Genomic DNA, 17,346 nt, shown 5'->3' with positions numbered 1-17,346 from the left:
GTGCAAGCATGCACTCCAATGATTACACACAGAACAGAGAAAACCACAAACCCACAATTATAATTTTACACAGAAACATGTTACAGTGCTCCTTATTGGTTGAACATAAAATGGGGCTTCTTGTTTTTAACGACAATATTAAGGCTGCTTATCATACACCCTACTGTTCCCTTTCAGGGATGAATGAAATAATATTATGTATTTCAATACACCATGAGATGACAAAGCAACTGCTATTCACCTTATGCTCAGGATCTTATATGTTAAGAAGCTAAACTCTTTATTTGGTCTTGTTTCTATCATTCTCTTCTCATGTTCATTAAACACCTTCTTCAAATCATTCCATGTCTGGTTAAGAAGGTTTGAGAATTTAAATGTTTAGGTGGAATGGACGTGTCCTAGGCTAGAGGAAGTAGTATTTTTCCACAACATCAACTGGCTGCTATGTAGAAATAACACCAGAATAAAGACTAAATGGTCACTAAAGATAAATTGGTATTCAGTTATTCCAGAAAATCTGGGTGATGATTTTTTTTAAAAAAAGGCATTAGTATTCATTTTCAAAGTGTTTAATCACAAATGGGGCAAAAATTAACACTACAGGAAGCTGGATAAAGGATATGCAGGTATTCGTTTTTATTCTTTTTGCAAGTTTGAAATTACTTCCAAATAAAAAGATATTTTTAAGTGTTTAATTAACATTCACCATGTGTCCTCAAAAAAAGGGAGAGAAAAAGAAACATCCAGATCAGAAAATGTTCCATTGATTTAAGTTAGGAAGTCCAAAGTGCCCCAAGCCCAACTCCCCACCGTAACTTTTGTGATTACAGAGTGAACCAGCTAATGGAAATTTGGAGATGTTTGGGCATCTTGTAAGACTTTAAAAAAACTCTTATTAAGAAAAAAAAGAAAAGGTCGAGGGAATGTAAATAGTGTACCACAGAATGACTCATTTGTATTACACTTATAAAAAGTTATCCTATTTAAAATTTAATGAATACTGCATTTCCAAATCATCAATATTAAAATGATCTATTTTAGAATGCTTTATCGCCTCATGAAGAAAGATTACCAAGCAAGAACTTCTAAATTTCCTACATTTATAATGAATCTAACATTTTCCCTCAAAGCAGGAACATTCCAATTTCTTTACTTGCTAACTTCTTTGAATAACCCTTTTTTCATTTAAAGGATGTGACAAGCACTTTTAAAAGTAAGCAATTAATATGATAGCACAAAGTCTCCAAGGCGTCTGTTTTTCAGAGTATAATTCTAGTATTTCAATGCAGGTGTTCTGAACTTATTAAACAAATAGTGACCTTCACTTCCAAATCACCTTCATTTGCAAGTAAAAACCCTATCAATCCTGGTCACATTTCCAGGAAGGGCTCTTCATCAGACCCGAGGCAGAACTTCCTCCTGTTCACTCACATGTAATGGCTTTGCAATGAGAAGACATTAATTAAGTCACCTTTTCCACTTACCTTCAGGAATTGCTCTAAGAATCAAGAGTGATTCATTGGTCTGCCTAGTAATTTTATCAGCATTCTCTTGAAATGTGTTTGCTGTATTTTTCAATTCTCTCAGTTCCAACGTGATACCTATTTAAAGGGGAAAGAGTGTTCCATTTTAGGCTAGCCTACTAAAAAGTTGCCACGGCAACCATTTTCTTCATTACTGTGACCCATCCACAGATCAACAGCTTTCTACAGAGACCCCCCAATATTGAAAGTTCTTCCAGTAAGATTTAGTGCCCTTGATTGCCTTGTGTTTTTAGCTAGCTTGATGTTTTTTCTACTTTGCTTGTTGCCCTTCTCACTAACATTTCTTCTAAAATTGCATGTCCAATTTAATTAGAGCTCAAGGTGAAGAACTGTGTTTAAATCACTCAGTCTCATTCAGACTCATTAACTTCTGATCCACATCTAAATCATGCTTGTATTTCTCCTCTAAGCTGTAACACCCCAAACCTGGGCTCCTTCCTGGGAATCTCCCCTCAGTCTTCTCCCACCAGCTTCCCCCACCAGGGCCCCTCTGCTTCCTGCTCCCTTCTCGCCACTCAACATGTGGTCAATTCAACCTCCTTCAAGTCTGATCAAAGCTGTTGGATCAAAGCTTTCACTTTTAAAATTTCTGTTCATGATATACAATCACATCTGGATTCTGAACACATGGTTAAAAAATAAATTATTGATAAAAACCCTTGATGAACATGATTGGCTCTGCCTAAAATTTTAATTGCCAGGAAGACCACTATTTCATGGCCTATGAATTACCTTCAGTGGTATACACTGAAATCATAGCCCACCATCAGTGATGCTAGAGTCTGTGTTTAATGCTTTATGATTGAGAATTATGCACTTTCTATGCTGTGAGATGACAACAAATTCTAAACTGTTGTCACTCACAGAGAAACAAAAAGACATGCGTATATCTACACCTTGGCTCAGGCAGCTGTGGAAGGATCCAGTACTGGACATGGAAGTAGTCTAAAAGAGGGGAGGAGCTGTTTATGGACCACTATTTCTCCTATAGGAAAAGACTTGGTATTTTTGATATATTAGAATATAGACTATATTAAGGTGAAAAATATACTATATGTTATAAAACTTACATGTTTTTCATACACAATAGTTTCCTGCTGCCATTTTGTTATGGATATGCCATTACATTACTGGATAGCTCTTACGTACACCAAATAATTGTTTACTGAAACTCTTAGGAAAAACTAAACTACATAGGTATTTTTTTTTAAATTGGTAAGTCAATTGTGCTTCAATTCAATAATTATTTAATGAGAACCTACCATGAGCCTAACATTGTACGAGCCCCGTGAAAAAGACAAAAGAAGTACCAAACATAATACAACTCTTAAAGAAACTATAAAACAATGAGAGGTGAATAGAGGAGCACGTGACATCAAAGATAACCTGACAAACACTATGACGAACAGGGAAAGCTCAGGAGCTAAAGGAGAGTGGAAGATTTGGTTATCAGGGAAGGTTTAATGAGCATATGGAAAATTAGGGGTGACTGCACATTAAAATAAGAGGTATCATTAAAATAAAATTTTAAATTATGTGATGTTTATATGATAGCAAATTGTAATGTTATTGTGACAAAGAAAGGTTCAGCTTCAAATCGCTCCAGGAAAGGAGAATATTCTGGCAGTATACTCAGAGAGGTGTTCTTATCAACATAGTCCAAGATAGAATCTGACCTTGATGCTTTCTGCTCAGGTTATTGCCTTCTTTCAGAAATTTGGAACTGTGCTGGAGAACCACCTTCCCATTAGACACGAGGGATTCTGAGGACTGAAAAACAGAACAATTTAGGCATGAAGACTGGAGGGCAGGGTGGAATCCTGCTGGAGACGGGGAAAGCAACTCTATCAGAATAGCCTCTGGTCTAGTCAACTATAACAAGTAGGGAGAGTTTAAATTGTCCTAATTTATGTTTAATATATGTCCTATGTTATGGCTGAGGAGAAAGAACACAGCGAGTTTTAAATATATAAAAATAAAAACTAGCCATTAAGTGAAGATCTTCACTACAGGTAAGAAAAGATGCCTCAAAAACTGGCAATTCTAAAAGTCATGAGGATATAAAGTACAGTATTGGGAATATAGTCAATAATATTGTAATAAATATGTATGGTGCCAGGTGGGTACTAGGCTTATCGGGGATCACTTCATAAGTTATATAAATGTCTAACCACTGTACTACACACTTGAAACTAATATAATATTGAATGTCAACTGTAATTGAACAAAATTTTTTTTAAAAAGTTGCCTCAAGTAGATATCAAGTGGCATTATCATTTTTCTTATAAGAAATGGTGAGATTTTCCTTATCTTTACATCACTAGTCCCTACTCTGTATAAAGAAGTATTTATGACCTTAAGAAATTAAAACTTCTATCACATGATGACAGAAGCCATAAACAGATCCCACCAGAAGAGAATATCGGCAAGCATAAATTTAAGTCACTGAGTCTTTGCTCAAGCACCTTAAAGAACAATCGAGCAGCGTGCCTAAAAAAGGAAGGTACACTCCGAAGCCCACGGGCATTTCTTACCAAGATTGCCTCAGTCCCAGTTCTGAGAGCATCTTTTGCCAATTTTTCTGATTCTTCAATCAGGCTCCTAATGTTGGAATGGATGTGGGTCGCACTGGTTGCATTCAGGGACACATGTCTAACATTTCCAAGGCCACTATGAAATCACATATTCAGAGGTGTTATGATACTAAATTGAACTTTCCCACTATTCTTAAAAGTCTCCTAGTTTCTTTCCCCTTAGAACAGTATCATCAACAAGGAATAACAACATCTGGATTCCCCTCTGACTCCAAAAGGAATCTTAAGCAATAGACACACTGTCACAATAACACTAAGAATTGTTGTTTAATTAAAACCCAAAGAAGAGACGATAGCCGTTTCCATCTTTTATCCATTCACCAGTTTCTACCAGCTGCCCTCAACATCTTTCGACCTCTGTTCAAACCACCCGAATGTGTCTGGGGCACCACTGCATGTTTGCATTGGTAGTAATCACTCCTGTAAGGCATTTGCTAATTTTCAAAAAGCTCTACTAAGTATATAAAGGTGCTGAATCTTATTCCTCAAATGGTATCCACCAATTTGATGAAATTCGCTAGAGGTTTTGGAGGAGGATCAGATAATATTTCAATCATTTGAATTTCATTCACTCTTACAGGTGGGCACATCAGTAAGGAACATGCCAACTGGTAATGGTGCAATTTCATCCAGCTACTCTGTCTTGAAAATCAAATCTGACCATTGACACATCTTTTGTGTACTGTGCAACTCACTTCATTTTCTTCCCTAGGTTATTACGGAGTTAGGTGATTCCCAAACCAGACATCAGCATTTATTACTTGTTACTACTTGATTGGCAAAATTTGGTGATTTATAAATAAATGATAACGTTATTTAATTTTGTGTATTGTACCAAATTGCTTTTACTGCATATAATAAGTAATAAAGATTTTGTTCTAGCTATGCATGTAGTCAGAATATTGTTTTGTCTTTTGGGAAATGATGAAAGATGATAAAAAGAGAGACACTAACTGAGTATCTAATTCCATTTTGTAGTACTGATTCTTATGGCATATATAGGCAGTAGTGCTCAATGTAGCACATAATTTATGCAATATTCTATCTTATATCATTTTTAATTGCTGTCATTGTGTGATCTAATCTTTTATGGCAGCATTCCTCAAATTGGAAAGATATTCATTATTCCCCTACCACAAAACATACCCAACATTAAAAAAAAATTCCCAGTGTGTCTAGACTTTTTCCATCTATAATTGATAACAAACTTTAAATAAATAAGTTTACCAATTAACTTACAATCTTGTGTAAATCACTAATAAGGCCTAAAACCCTGGTTTGCTGCACATTAGATCACCTGGGGCTCTTTTTCAAAAAAATTACAAAGCCCAGGCCACAGCCCACACCAATTAAATCACAATCTTTGAGGAGGGGGGTTGGGGGTGCTGGCAGGAATGTGAGCAGGGAGATTAGGGGACAAAGGTATCAGTAATTTTGAAGGTCCCCAGGTTATTCTAAAGTGCAGAGAAGATTGGACACCACTGGCCTAAAGTTATGCCTCTCATTTAAAGACACTTCTAACAAGCTGAGGGCACATTTAACACGTAGCAAAAATGTGTTAAATTTATTGTAATACTACGGTAGATCTTCAGGCAGGAGAAAATAACTGGGGGTGATATCTTTCTGGAATCGGGAAAGAGAGTCCTTCTACGTACTTGAATAGGTGCAGTGTGGGCAACCACAACTTCCATTCATGCATAAAGCCAGTCAAGGCATAAGCTCCAAAAAGGCAAGATAAATAAAGAAGTTAATATCCTTGTCTGGCCACATGCAACCTAACAAAGCCCTGAGCACTTAGTAAATGCATAACAAAGCCTTGATGGCTTGATACTGTGGCATAAGATTTGCTTTAAGACCTATCCACTTCAGTTTGCATTTCTTTATCACATCTTTATGCCGGTGGTCAACTATGTTATCAGACATGAGAGGAAATCCTCCTCACCATGTAAATAAAACAGGAACCCTCATTTTCAGACACAAGAAGAGTGATTCAACACTATGATCAAAATCCTTATTCTCTCTGATCCATGAATCACAACCGTTGGAATTCCTGCCAAATGTGGTCTCACCTGTCCAAAGTGCCTGCTAATCTCTGGAGCTCAGCTGCATGATCCTCGGCTCTGTAGACAAGGTCAAGTGCTCTTCTTTTGGACATCTGCATAACCAGATCATCCACATGGTGCCTGATTTTGGCAGTCCATAAAAGTAGCTCATCATGGTGATGCTCTAAGTGCTACATACAGAAATCAATACTGTGAATATATGTACATCTATGTAACGATGTATGTGCACATATACTTGTATATGAGATGTGTGGAGACCCTTTGGAAACTGTATGGTGGCTATGCTGAGTTGTAACTTACCGCTACAGCAGTTTGTGCAGCCTTTGCACGCGCAGTGGCAGCATCTAGCAAGCCTCTTCCTTTGGTGATTAGCATTGACGTCAAGTTTTGTTCTTCTTGAACACGCAGCTTTTTATCCTGTAGCAAAAATCACCTTTAAGGATGCTTCATAAAGCAAGTCAGCTTCCGAACGCTGGGGCCTGATGTTATGTGCTGCGGTTAGCACTCAGGGCTCATTTTGTAGGAAGGTAAAAGTGCTGTGATTTACATCAGAGAATTTGGTTCCCAGCTTTAACTGAGGAGGGAGCTATTAAGACTCACACTGAACTCTCGCAGGCTGGCACTGACAATAAGCAGCAGGCGGTTGCTTTCCTGTGTCTCCCCCTCAGCTTTCTTCAGGAAGTCTTCTGCTGCCTGCAGTTCATTGTTGCGTTTGGAAAGGAGGCTGCTTGCTGCTTCTTTTATTACCTTTAATTCTTCCTGTGGCTTCTGGTAATTTTTCTGAATTTGAGACAATAAATCTTCAGCAGCCCTGATAAATATAAATGGTTCACATAGTAAGTAAATGAATAACAAAGCACCTACCATTGAAATGATAAGCAGAAGGAATTTCTACATATTCACACCGAGTTTTATAGTGTGCAGAGAAGGGTAACAATAGAGAGCCAGAGACAGCTGTCCTTAGACAGGCCTGCTTGCAAGGTTGGCCCTTGGCTGGTAGGGAAGGTGTTCCCACTATTCCCTAACAGGTGAGTGTCTCATCGCCTCCACTGTTTGTGCATAAAATGTGGTTTATGCTGGAAAACTCCTTTCCCTCTGGGAGGCTGGAATTTGGTCACATGCTAGGCCAGGGGTGCCTACAAGACCAGCCTCCAGTAAGAACCATGGATGCAGAACCTCAAGTGGGCTTCCCTGGGCAGAAACGTTAACCTGCGCGCTGCTGCATTTTCATTGCTGGGGAAGAGTGCACTCTGTGACACCTCACTGGAAGGGATCTTACGGAAACCTGTATGGATATTTCTAGGTTCCACCATGTCTTCTTCCCTGATCCAGCTGTGCATCCTTAATACGCTGCCCTAAGGCAACCTGGCTGTGAGTACAACGAGGTGCTGAGTCTTGAGAGTCCTAGTGAAACTCTGAATGTGGGGCTGGTCCTGGGGACCCTGAGGAAAGCATAATATGCAACCAGCTTGTGTGCTAAATATTTCCACCAATAGGATTGCCATACTTCGTCATAAATCACCAATCTCCTAAGAATTATAATTAAAAAGCTGATAATTATAATTTAAAAAATTAGGAATTTTAAATTCCTAAAATAATCCACAAAATTTGAAATGGCGTAAGTACAGGATTATCTATAGAAAATAAGAAAGAGGACAGAGAACACATTTTAAATTTTAGTTTTTTAAAATTAAAGGTCTCATTAGTAATAATTTAACAAATTAAAGAGAGAGAGATCAACAATCTCATTAATAACTTAATTTCAAATAAAATCAGAAGATGCATGCTGACAGAAAAGGGGTGGCAGGAGAGCCTACAGAGCAGGAGAGTCAGGGCACTGAGGGGAACAGGGTGGGAGGGGGGCCTTCTCCCCTTCTTCAAAGGCCATTCAGAAAATGAACTTTTCCTAATTGGACTATGAGCTCCTACTGGTAGCAGGCAAAAAACTTCTAGTGTTCTCCTTTGTGCCCGCAATATTTGCCACTGGAGGCTTATTTTGTTGAAGAATGAACGAACGGACTGCCGAAGGGTATGGTGGGAGAGGATGGCACCACAAAAACGGCTCCTTTGGATCTCCAGGGAATCTCCATCTTTAATAAGCTCCTATTCACTCTGATGTACAGTTGGGGGAGGGAGCAAATGAGATGACAAACCAGGGCAGGAAGGCCTGGGAGGAGCCAAAGAAATCAGGATGAGTGGGAAATGGGTGGGGTGGGGGATAGGGTGGGGCATGGAAAGGAGGTGGGGCTGGAATCAAAGATGTGACATTTCCACGTCATCTGGATGGCAGTGGGGAGGTAAGCACAGACTGGCACAGCCGAATCTGGGGTGGCCACCTCAAGAATGGATGTGTCCTGGGGAAGACCGACATGGAGGCATGAGCTCCTTTTCCTCCAGTGCTGCCTTCTACCATGCATATCAGGTGAGGGAAAACGCAGGTGAAAGGTCGGGGTCGGAAACACGATTATAATCTAGTGTAAGTGTGGCAGCTTGGTCTCTGACCTGACCATCCAAATTCCACCCTCCCGTCTTTTACAGACTGGGTCTCAAATGCTTCTTCCTTCTGTTTTGGGTTGGAAAATAACAGGGTTTAGAGTCACACAGATTTAGGTTTGTGGTCAGGTGTCAGATTATCCTGGAGGTTTAAGACTGAGCAAATTTGATAGCGTCTGGGTCTCAGTTTCATTAGCCGGATTCTGCCCTGCCTCACAAGGTGGCTGAGGTGATCACAGCACGGGACGTGGGAAGTGAAGCCCGCACCCTCCCGGGACAGGGAGTGCTCCATAGACTGTAGCTCCCTTCCCCACCTCTGAGCCCTCATTGTCCTCTAACCTCTCCTAGTGGTATTTACTTGATAGTTTTGTCAGGACCCTTTCTGGGCCCTAACTAGTATTCTAATAATTAGATTACTAGTTGTCCTCTAAATCTTACCAGACAATAAGTTCCTCCTTTTGTTTTTCACCTAACAAATCAACAATGTCAAAAATCCTATTCAGTGATGAGAAAAGATGTAAGCCTTTACAATGTGTTGCCAGTGGAAGTGTACATTGTTTTAAACAAGTCTTTTAGAAAATAATTCGGAAATGCAAGTTAGGAATACTCAAAATGCAAATTCTTTTGGCTAAGTGATTTCACTTCTTAATATCTACCATAAGATAATAATGTGAAATATAGAAAAATATTTTCTGTTTCAGCTGTCCATTACAACATTTTTTAAAATGGCAAAATACATTAAAATAATTAAATATCACATTATAGGGAATGGAGTTTTGATGGAATATTGAGTAACTATTTAAACCAGTACTTAAGATATTTATCACAACCTGTAAGAAAGACGGATTGTGCTATACTACATCAAGTAATTATTTTGTGAAAATACTAAGAAAAAAGCCTGAAAGTAAATTACAAGTTCCTAGTGACCAGGCCTAACAATTCTCTGTGATCTGTCACTTCACATTGTGCTTGTTACTGAGGGTTTGCATAACTATGCTAAATTATTCAGGCATAATGTCAAACTGTCTTAAGTTTTACAGCACATCTAGTAGACGCTGACTCTATTTTCTTCCATAAGCATTTATTGCATTATACTCGGTCTTCAATAAATACAGTATCATGAGGTTCTTTCGTTTGTGCCAGGAGGAAATGTTGTTCCAGGGCCACCAGAAAAACAAAACCTATGGCATAATATCACAAAGAGATATTGGCCTTTATTATACTTCTCTCTATTTGGAGGGGCTGGCACCCATCTCGTCATTTGCTTGACAATAGGGCCCCTCTCTTTTCTTTTTGTTTTTTAATTACAGTTTATTGGGGTGACAATTGTTAGTAAAGTTACATTGGTTTCAGGTGTACAATTCTGTATTACACCATCTGTACATTACATTGTGTGTTCACCACCCAGAGTCAGTTCTCCTTCCTTCACCATATATTGGATCCCCCTTACCCTCATCTACCACACCCCTCCCCCCCCAACCCTCTGGTAACCACGAAACTATTGTCTGTGTCTACGAGTTTTTGTTTCTTCATTTGTTTGTTTTGTTCCGTTGTTGTTTTCAGTTTTATATGCCACATATCAGTGAAATCATATGATTCTCTACTTTTTCTGTCTGACTTATTTCACTTAGCATTATAATCTCAAGATCTAGCCATGTTGTCACAAACAGCACTATTTCATCTTTTCTTATGGCAAAATAGTATTCCATTGTGTATATATACCACAACTTCTTTATCCAATCATCTATCAAAGGACGCTTTGGTTGTTTCCATGTCTTGGCCACCGTAAATAAAGCTGCAATGAACATCAGAGCACATATATCTTTATGGATAAGTGTTTTCAGATTTTTTGGGTAGATACCCCAGAGAGGGATTGCTGGGTCATATGGTAACTCTATTCGTAATTTTTTTTTTTTTTAAAGATTTTATTGGGGAAGGGGAACAGGACTTTTTGGGAACAGTGTGTACTTCCAGGACTTTGTTGCAAGTCACGTTGTTGTCCTTTCAATCTTAGTTGTGGAGGGTGCAGTTCAGCTTCAAGTTGTTGTCCTTTCAGTCTTAGTTGTGGAGGGTGCAGCTCAGCTCCAGGTCCAGTTGCCATTACCATTGCTAGTTGCAGGGGACGTAGCCCACCATCCCTTGCGGGAGTCGAGGAATCAAACTGGCAACCTTGTGGTTGAGATCCCACTGGCCCATGTGGGAATCGAACCGGCAGCCTTCGGAGTTAGGAGCACGGAGCTCCAACTGCCTGAGCCACCGGGCCAGCCCATGTATTCGTAATTTTTTGAGGAACCTCCACACTGCCTTCTATAGCGGCTGCACCAATCTGTATTCCCACCAACAGTGTATGAAGGTTCCTTTTTCTCCACAGCCTCTCCAACACTTATTATTTGTCTTGTTCATAATAGCCATGCTAACTGGTAAGAGATGATATCTCATTTTGGTTTTTATTTGCATTTCTCTGATGATTAGTGATGTTGAGCATTTTTTCACATGTCTGTTGGCCATCTGTATGTCCTCTTTGGAGAAATGTCTTTTCAGTTCCTCTGCCTATTTTTTAACTGAATTGTTTGTTTTTTGTTGTTGAGTTGTATGAGTTCCTTATATATTTTGGATAGCAGACCCTTATCGGAGACGTCCTTTGCAAAAATCTTCTCCCATTTGGTTGGTTGCCTTTTTATTTTGTAGATAGTTTCTTTTGCTGTGCAGAAGCTTTTTAGTTTGATATAGTCCCGTGCATTTATTTTGGCTTTAACAACCCTTGCCTTTGTAGACAAATACATAAAATCCTCTCTGAATCCTCTTAGTACCTATGCTTTCTTCTATGCAGTTTATTGTTTCAGGTCCTATGTTTTGGTCTTTGATCCATTTTGAGTTAATTTTGGTACTCGGTGTCAGATAGGAGTCTAGTTTTATTATTTTGCACATGGCTTTCCAATCCTCCCAGCACCATTTATTGAAGAAGCTGTCTTTTCTCCATTGTACGTTTGTGGCTCCTTTGTGGAAAATTGTCCATATTTATGTGGGTTTATTTCTGGTATCTCAATTCTATTCCATTGGTCTATGTGTCTGTTTTCTGCCAATACCATGCTGTTTTGATTATTGTTGCCCTGTAGTACAAGCTGAAGTCAGGGAGTGTGATACCTCCGCCATTGTTCTTTTTCTTAGGATTGCTTTAGCGATGCAGGGTCTTTTATGGTTCCATACAAATCTGATGATTTTTTTGTTCTATTTCTTTAAAACATGTCATTGGGATTTTGATGGGGATTGCATTAAATTTATATATCGCTTTGGGAAATATGGTCATTTTAACTATGTTGATTCTTCCAATCCATGAACATGTGGAAGAATCATGTTCCTTAACATTTCCTTGTGTCTACTTCAATTTCTTTAAAAAATGTCTTATAATTTTCAACATATAGGTCTTTCACATCCTTGGTTAAATTTATTCCTAGGTATTTTATTCTTTTCTTGCAATTGCAAATGGAAATGTTTTTTTTTTTTATTTCTTTTTCTGAAGATTCATTATTAGTATATAGGAATGCAATGGACGTTTGCACGTTGATTTTGTAGCTGGCAACTTTACTGTATTCGTTTATTGTTTCTAATAGCTTTTTGGTGGAGTCTTTAGGGTTTTCTATATACAGCATCATGTCATCTGCAAAAAATGACAATTTAACTTCTTCATTCCCAATTTGCATGCCTTTTATTTCTTTATCTTGCCTGACTGCTCTGGCTAGGACTTCCAATACTATGTTGAAAACCAGAGGTGATAGGGAACAGCCCTGACGTGTTCCTGAACATATAACAAAGGGCGTCAGTTTTTCACCATTAATTACAATATTAGCTGAGGGTTTCTCATATATGGCCTTTATAATGTTAAGGTATTTTCCTCCTATACCCATTTTATTAAGTGTTTTAATGATAAATGGATGTTGTATCTTGTCAAATGCTTTTTCTGCATCTATTGATATAATCATATGATTTTTGTCCTTTATTTTGTTTATGTGGTGTATCACATTGATCGATTTGCATATGTTGAAATATCCTTGTGACCCTGGAATGAACCCCATTTGGTAGGGATGTATAATTTTTTTAATGCATTGTTGCAATCAATTTACTAGAATATTGTTTAGGACTTTTGCATCTGTATTCATCAGTTGTTGGTCTGTAGTTTTCTTTTTGTGTGTTATTCCTTACCAGGGTTTGGTATCAGGGTAATAGTGGCTTCACAAAATGAGTTAGGGAGTATAGTCTCTTCTTCATTTTTTTGAAAGAGTTTGAATAGGACAGGTATTACATCTTCTTTGAATGTTTGGCAGAATTCACTAGTGAAGCCATCTGGTCCCAGACTTTTGCTTTTGGGAAGGTTTCTGATGACTAATTCAATTTCCTTATTGATGATCGATCTGTATAGATTTTCCAGTTCTTCATGATTTAGCCTAGGAAGGCTATATGTTTCTAAGAACTTGTCCATTTCTTCTAGGTTATTGAATTTGGTGGCATATAGTTCTTCATAGTATTCTTGGATGATCCTTTGTATTTCTGCGGCATTCGTGAAAACTTCCCCTCTTCCATTTCTGATTTTGTTTGTGTCTTTTCTCTTTTTATCTTAGTGAGTCTCGCCAAAGGTTTGTCAATTTTATTAATCTTTTCAAAGAACCAGCTCTTGATTGCATTAACTTTTTTCTATTGTCTTTTTGTTCTCTATTTCATTTAGTTCTGCTCTGATTTTTATTATTTCCTTCCTTCTGCTGACTTTGGGTTTCTTAGTTCTAAGTTTCTAGTTCTTTAAGGTGTAACATGAGGTTATTTACCTGGGATTTTTCTTCTTTCTTGAGATAGGCTTGTAATGATATAAATTTCCCTCTTAAAACTGTTTTCGGGGGCGGTCGGATGGCTCAGTTGGTTAGAGTGGGATCTCTGAACAACAGGGTTGTTGGTTCAATTCCCACATAGGCTAGTGAGCTGCGCCCTCCACAACTAGATTTAAGGACAATGACTTGGAGCTGATGGGCCCTGGAGAAACACACTGTTTCCCAATTAAAAATTAATTAATTAATTAAAAAAAACTGCTTTCACTGCATCCCCAAAGTTTTGGTAGGATATATTTTCATTCTCATTTGTTTCTATGTATCTTTTGATCTCTCCTCTTATTTCTTCTTTGACCCATTCTTTCCTTAAACGCATGCTGTTTAATCTGCACATATTTGCGTTTTTTCCTGCTTTGTTTTTGCAGTTGATATCCAATTTCAAAGCCTTGTGATCAGAGAATATGCTTGGTATGATTTCAGTCTTCTTAAATTTGCTGAGGCTAGTTTTATGTCCCAATATATGGTCTATCCTTGAGAATGTTCCATGTACCCTGGAAAAAGAATGTATAGTCTGACGTTCTAGGATGAAGTGCTCTATAAATGTCAATATGTCCATTTCATCTAATGGGTCATTTAGGGCTGATATTTATTTAGTTATTTTCAGTTGGGATGATCTATCCATAGCTGTTAATGATATATTTAGGTCCCCTACTATAATTGTGTTTTGGTCAATTTCTCCCTTAATTTCTGTTAGTAGTTGCTTGGTATATCTCAGTGCTCCCTGATTGGGGGTATAAATATTGATGACCGTTATGTTTTCCTATTGTATAGTCCTCTTTATCACTATGAAATGTTCATCTTTGTCTCTTGTTATCTTTCTTTATCCTGAAGTCTGTTTCATCCGACATCAGTATAGCTACACCTGATTTTCCCTAATACTATTTGCTTGGAGTGTCAATTTCCACCCTTTCACTTTGAGTCTATATTTGTCCTTGTAGCTGAGATGTGTCTCTTGGAGGCAACATATAGTTGGGTTTGGTTTTTTGATTTAATCTACTACTCTGTGCCTTTTTATTGGTGAGTTTAGTCCATTTACATTTAGGGTCATTGTTGGTATATGAGGATTTCCTATCATTCTATCTTTGGTTTTCTGGCAGGACTGTGTCTCCATTGCTTCTTTGCCTTCTTGTTGCTGTCTATTATTTCAGTGTGGTGGTATTCTATGATTTTTCCCTCTGTTTCTTCTTTTTTTATGTTATATATTTCAGTTCTGGATTTTTTTTTGAGTGGTTACCATTAAGTTTATGTAAAAGAAACTTTGATATTTAGAGTATTCCATTTTTTTCCGCATGCTTACTTTCTCCATTCCCTTGTGTAGGTTGAGACCTTTACTCTCTCCCTTTTTATGTTTTTGTTGTCACAAATCATCTCTATTTATGCTGTGAGTTGGTTCCTGTGCTGCAGTAACAAGATGTCTTTTTCCTCTCTTTCTTTAGTGTTTTTTTCCCCCTTCTTTACTTGTATATTATATTTAAGTGTATAGTGCATTATTTGGTATAGGGGTTGCCATTTTCTGTTTCTGTCTGTCTGTTCATAATACTACTCACTGTTTTGTATACTTCTTCTTTGTTTCAGGTCGAATAGCCTCCTACAGTATTGCTTGTGCAGGTCGTGTGTTAGAAAATTCCCTTAGTTTCTGTATGTCTGGAAATGTCTTTATTCCTCCTTCATATCTAAAGATATCTTTGCTGGATATATTATTCTTGGCTCATAATTTCTCTCTTTCAATATATGATTCTACTCCCTCCTGGCTTGTAGAGTTTCTGCTAAAAAATCTGATGATAATCTAATGAACTTTTCTTTGTGAGGTTACCATCTTGTTTTCCCTGGTTGCCTTGAGGGTTCTTTCTTTGTAGTTAATTTTTGACAGCTTCAATACAATGTGTCTTGGAGAGGGCCTTTTGGGATTGAGGTAATTAGGTGTTCTATTTGCTTCTTGGATTCAAGGATCCAGTTCTTTACACAAGTTTCGGAAGTTCTCATCGACTATTTATTTGAATATACTCTCTGTTCCCTTCTCCCTTTCTTCTCCTTCTGGTATGCCCATTATTCTTATATTGCCATTTCTGATGGAGTCAGAAAGTTCTTGTAGAGTTCTTTCATTCCTTTTAACTCTCAAGTCTCTCTCTTCTTTCATCTGTGTCATTTACAGATTTCTATCTTCTATGTCACTGATTCTTTCCTCCACCTGGTCAGCTCTATTATCTAAGCTGGCTATTTCATTATTCATTTCTTTTATTGAGTTCTTAATCTCCAGAAATTCTATTTGGTTCTTTTTCTAAATTTCAATATCTTTGGTAAAATGTTTGTCTTGTTCTTTGATTGTGTTTCTGGGTTCATTAAACTGCCTGTCTGTGTTTTCTTGCATCTTGTTGAGATTTTACAGAACTGCAATCTTGAATTATCTGTCATTTAAGTCACATATTTCCATGTCTTTGAATTCATTTTCTGGAGACTTTTCATTTTCTTTCTGAGCTGCCTTGTTACCTTGGTTATTCATGGCAATTAATGGATTATTTCTCTTCCTAGGCATCTACAGGAGTGGGTTCAGCAACAGGTTGATAGGAAGAGGTCTTTCTTTTGCTTTCCAGTAGATGTTTGTAGAATGTTTTATTTTCTCTCCGACTGCAGCCTTTTATTCTCTCTCACGCTGTAGTGTTATATTTTCTCTGCACTGTTCTCGCTTCTCACAGAAGGGGCGATTCCCTGGAAGGTGGGCTTCTCCTCTGTGAGCAGGTCACCTGGGTCTCAGGGCACTGCCTCCATGGGGGAGGTGAAGAGCTTCTGAATTTCTGAAGCTCTTCCTGCCCCAAAATAGGGCCTGTGTATTTCAGTGGCTCTGTTTGCCCCTGCAGGGATCTGCCCAGATAAGTGGGGGTGGGGGCGGGGTGGGTTGTGAAAGGTGGCTGTGAGCAATCACAGTGACCATCTGCACAGCCAGAGCTCCCTCCCCTTCGCTGGAACTAGTTGGGCTGCAAGTCTGTGGCTGCGGCTGGAGTTCTCACAAATACTCTGTTCTTTTGATCTGACCCTGCTACCATTCTGCTTCTAGCACTGGGAGGGTGGGGAGGTGGCAGCTAGGCTGAGTGCCTAAGCCTTCTATCCTCTGTTTGGCAGTGAGGGCTTAAACCACCATTTTCATCCTTCTTCCCTCAGTCTTTGCTCCGAGGTCTCTGCCATGAGCATTGGTTACAGCCGTGTTGTATACTGATCCCTCAGGTGGGAGTACGAGCCATAACGGCAGCAGTCCAAATTCTTCCCTTTCCCACAGCTGCGGAAGCTCTGAAGTGCAGGGAGCTCAGAGCTCTGAGCTACCGTGTTTTCCCAAAAATAAGACCTAGCCAGACCATCAGCTCTAATGTGTCTTTTGGAGCAAAAATTAATATAATATCCGGTCTTATTTTATTATAATATAAGACCCAGTCTTATTTTATTGTAATATAAGACCTGGTGTTATAAATAAGACCAGGGTCTTATATTAATTTTTGCTCCAAAAGACACATTAGGGCTGATGGTCTGGCTAGGTCTTATTTTTGGGGAAACATGGTAGGTCTGTGTCCTGCGTCCACTCAGCCCATGTCTCCGCACTTCCTGCTTCCCTCCCCCACCCCATTCGCCCAATTTGCCCACCTTTAGATGATTTCAGTTGTACATCTCTTAGTCTTGCCTGTCTGCTGCGCAGGGAGTCCTTTGTGGAATTATAGTTGTTCAATTTGTTGTAAATTCCAGGGGAGATTTCAAGAGGCTCATCCCACGCTGCCATTTCTATGACGTCATC

General features: G+C 38.6%; 1 protein-coding gene across 1 annotated transcript in view; it reads right to left on the bottom strand.

Annotated features, from left to right (window-relative positions):
- Nucleotides 1-17,346, bottom strand: part of LAMA1 (laminin subunit alpha 1) — a 159,963-nt gene that overhangs the window by 30,235 nt on the left and 112,382 nt on the right. The window contains exons 37-42 of the mRNA XM_033087811.1: nt 6,802-7,012; nt 6,502-6,618; nt 6,208-6,371; nt 4,079-4,214; nt 3,221-3,314; nt 1,485-1,601 (exon numbers count right to left, since the gene is read on the bottom strand). Coding sequence (XP_032943702.1) covers nt 1,485-1,601; nt 3,221-3,314; nt 4,079-4,214; nt 6,208-6,371; nt 6,502-6,618; nt 6,802-7,012 — 839 coding nt within the window. The remainder of the gene's footprint in view (nt 1-1,484; nt 1,602-3,220; nt 3,315-4,078; nt 4,215-6,207; nt 6,372-6,501; nt 6,619-6,801; nt 7,013-17,346) is intronic.

The sequence above is a fragment of the Rhinolophus ferrumequinum genome, chromosome 19 (assembly GCF_004115265.2).
Source record: "Rhinolophus ferrumequinum isolate MPI-CBG mRhiFer1 chromosome 19, mRhiFer1_v1.p, whole genome shotgun sequence".
NCBI lineage: Eukaryota > Metazoa > Chordata > Mammalia > Chiroptera > Rhinolophidae > Rhinolophus > Rhinolophus ferrumequinum.
Note: the sequence above shows the minus strand (reverse complement) of the source record. Positions and strands in the feature narration are given on the sequence as shown.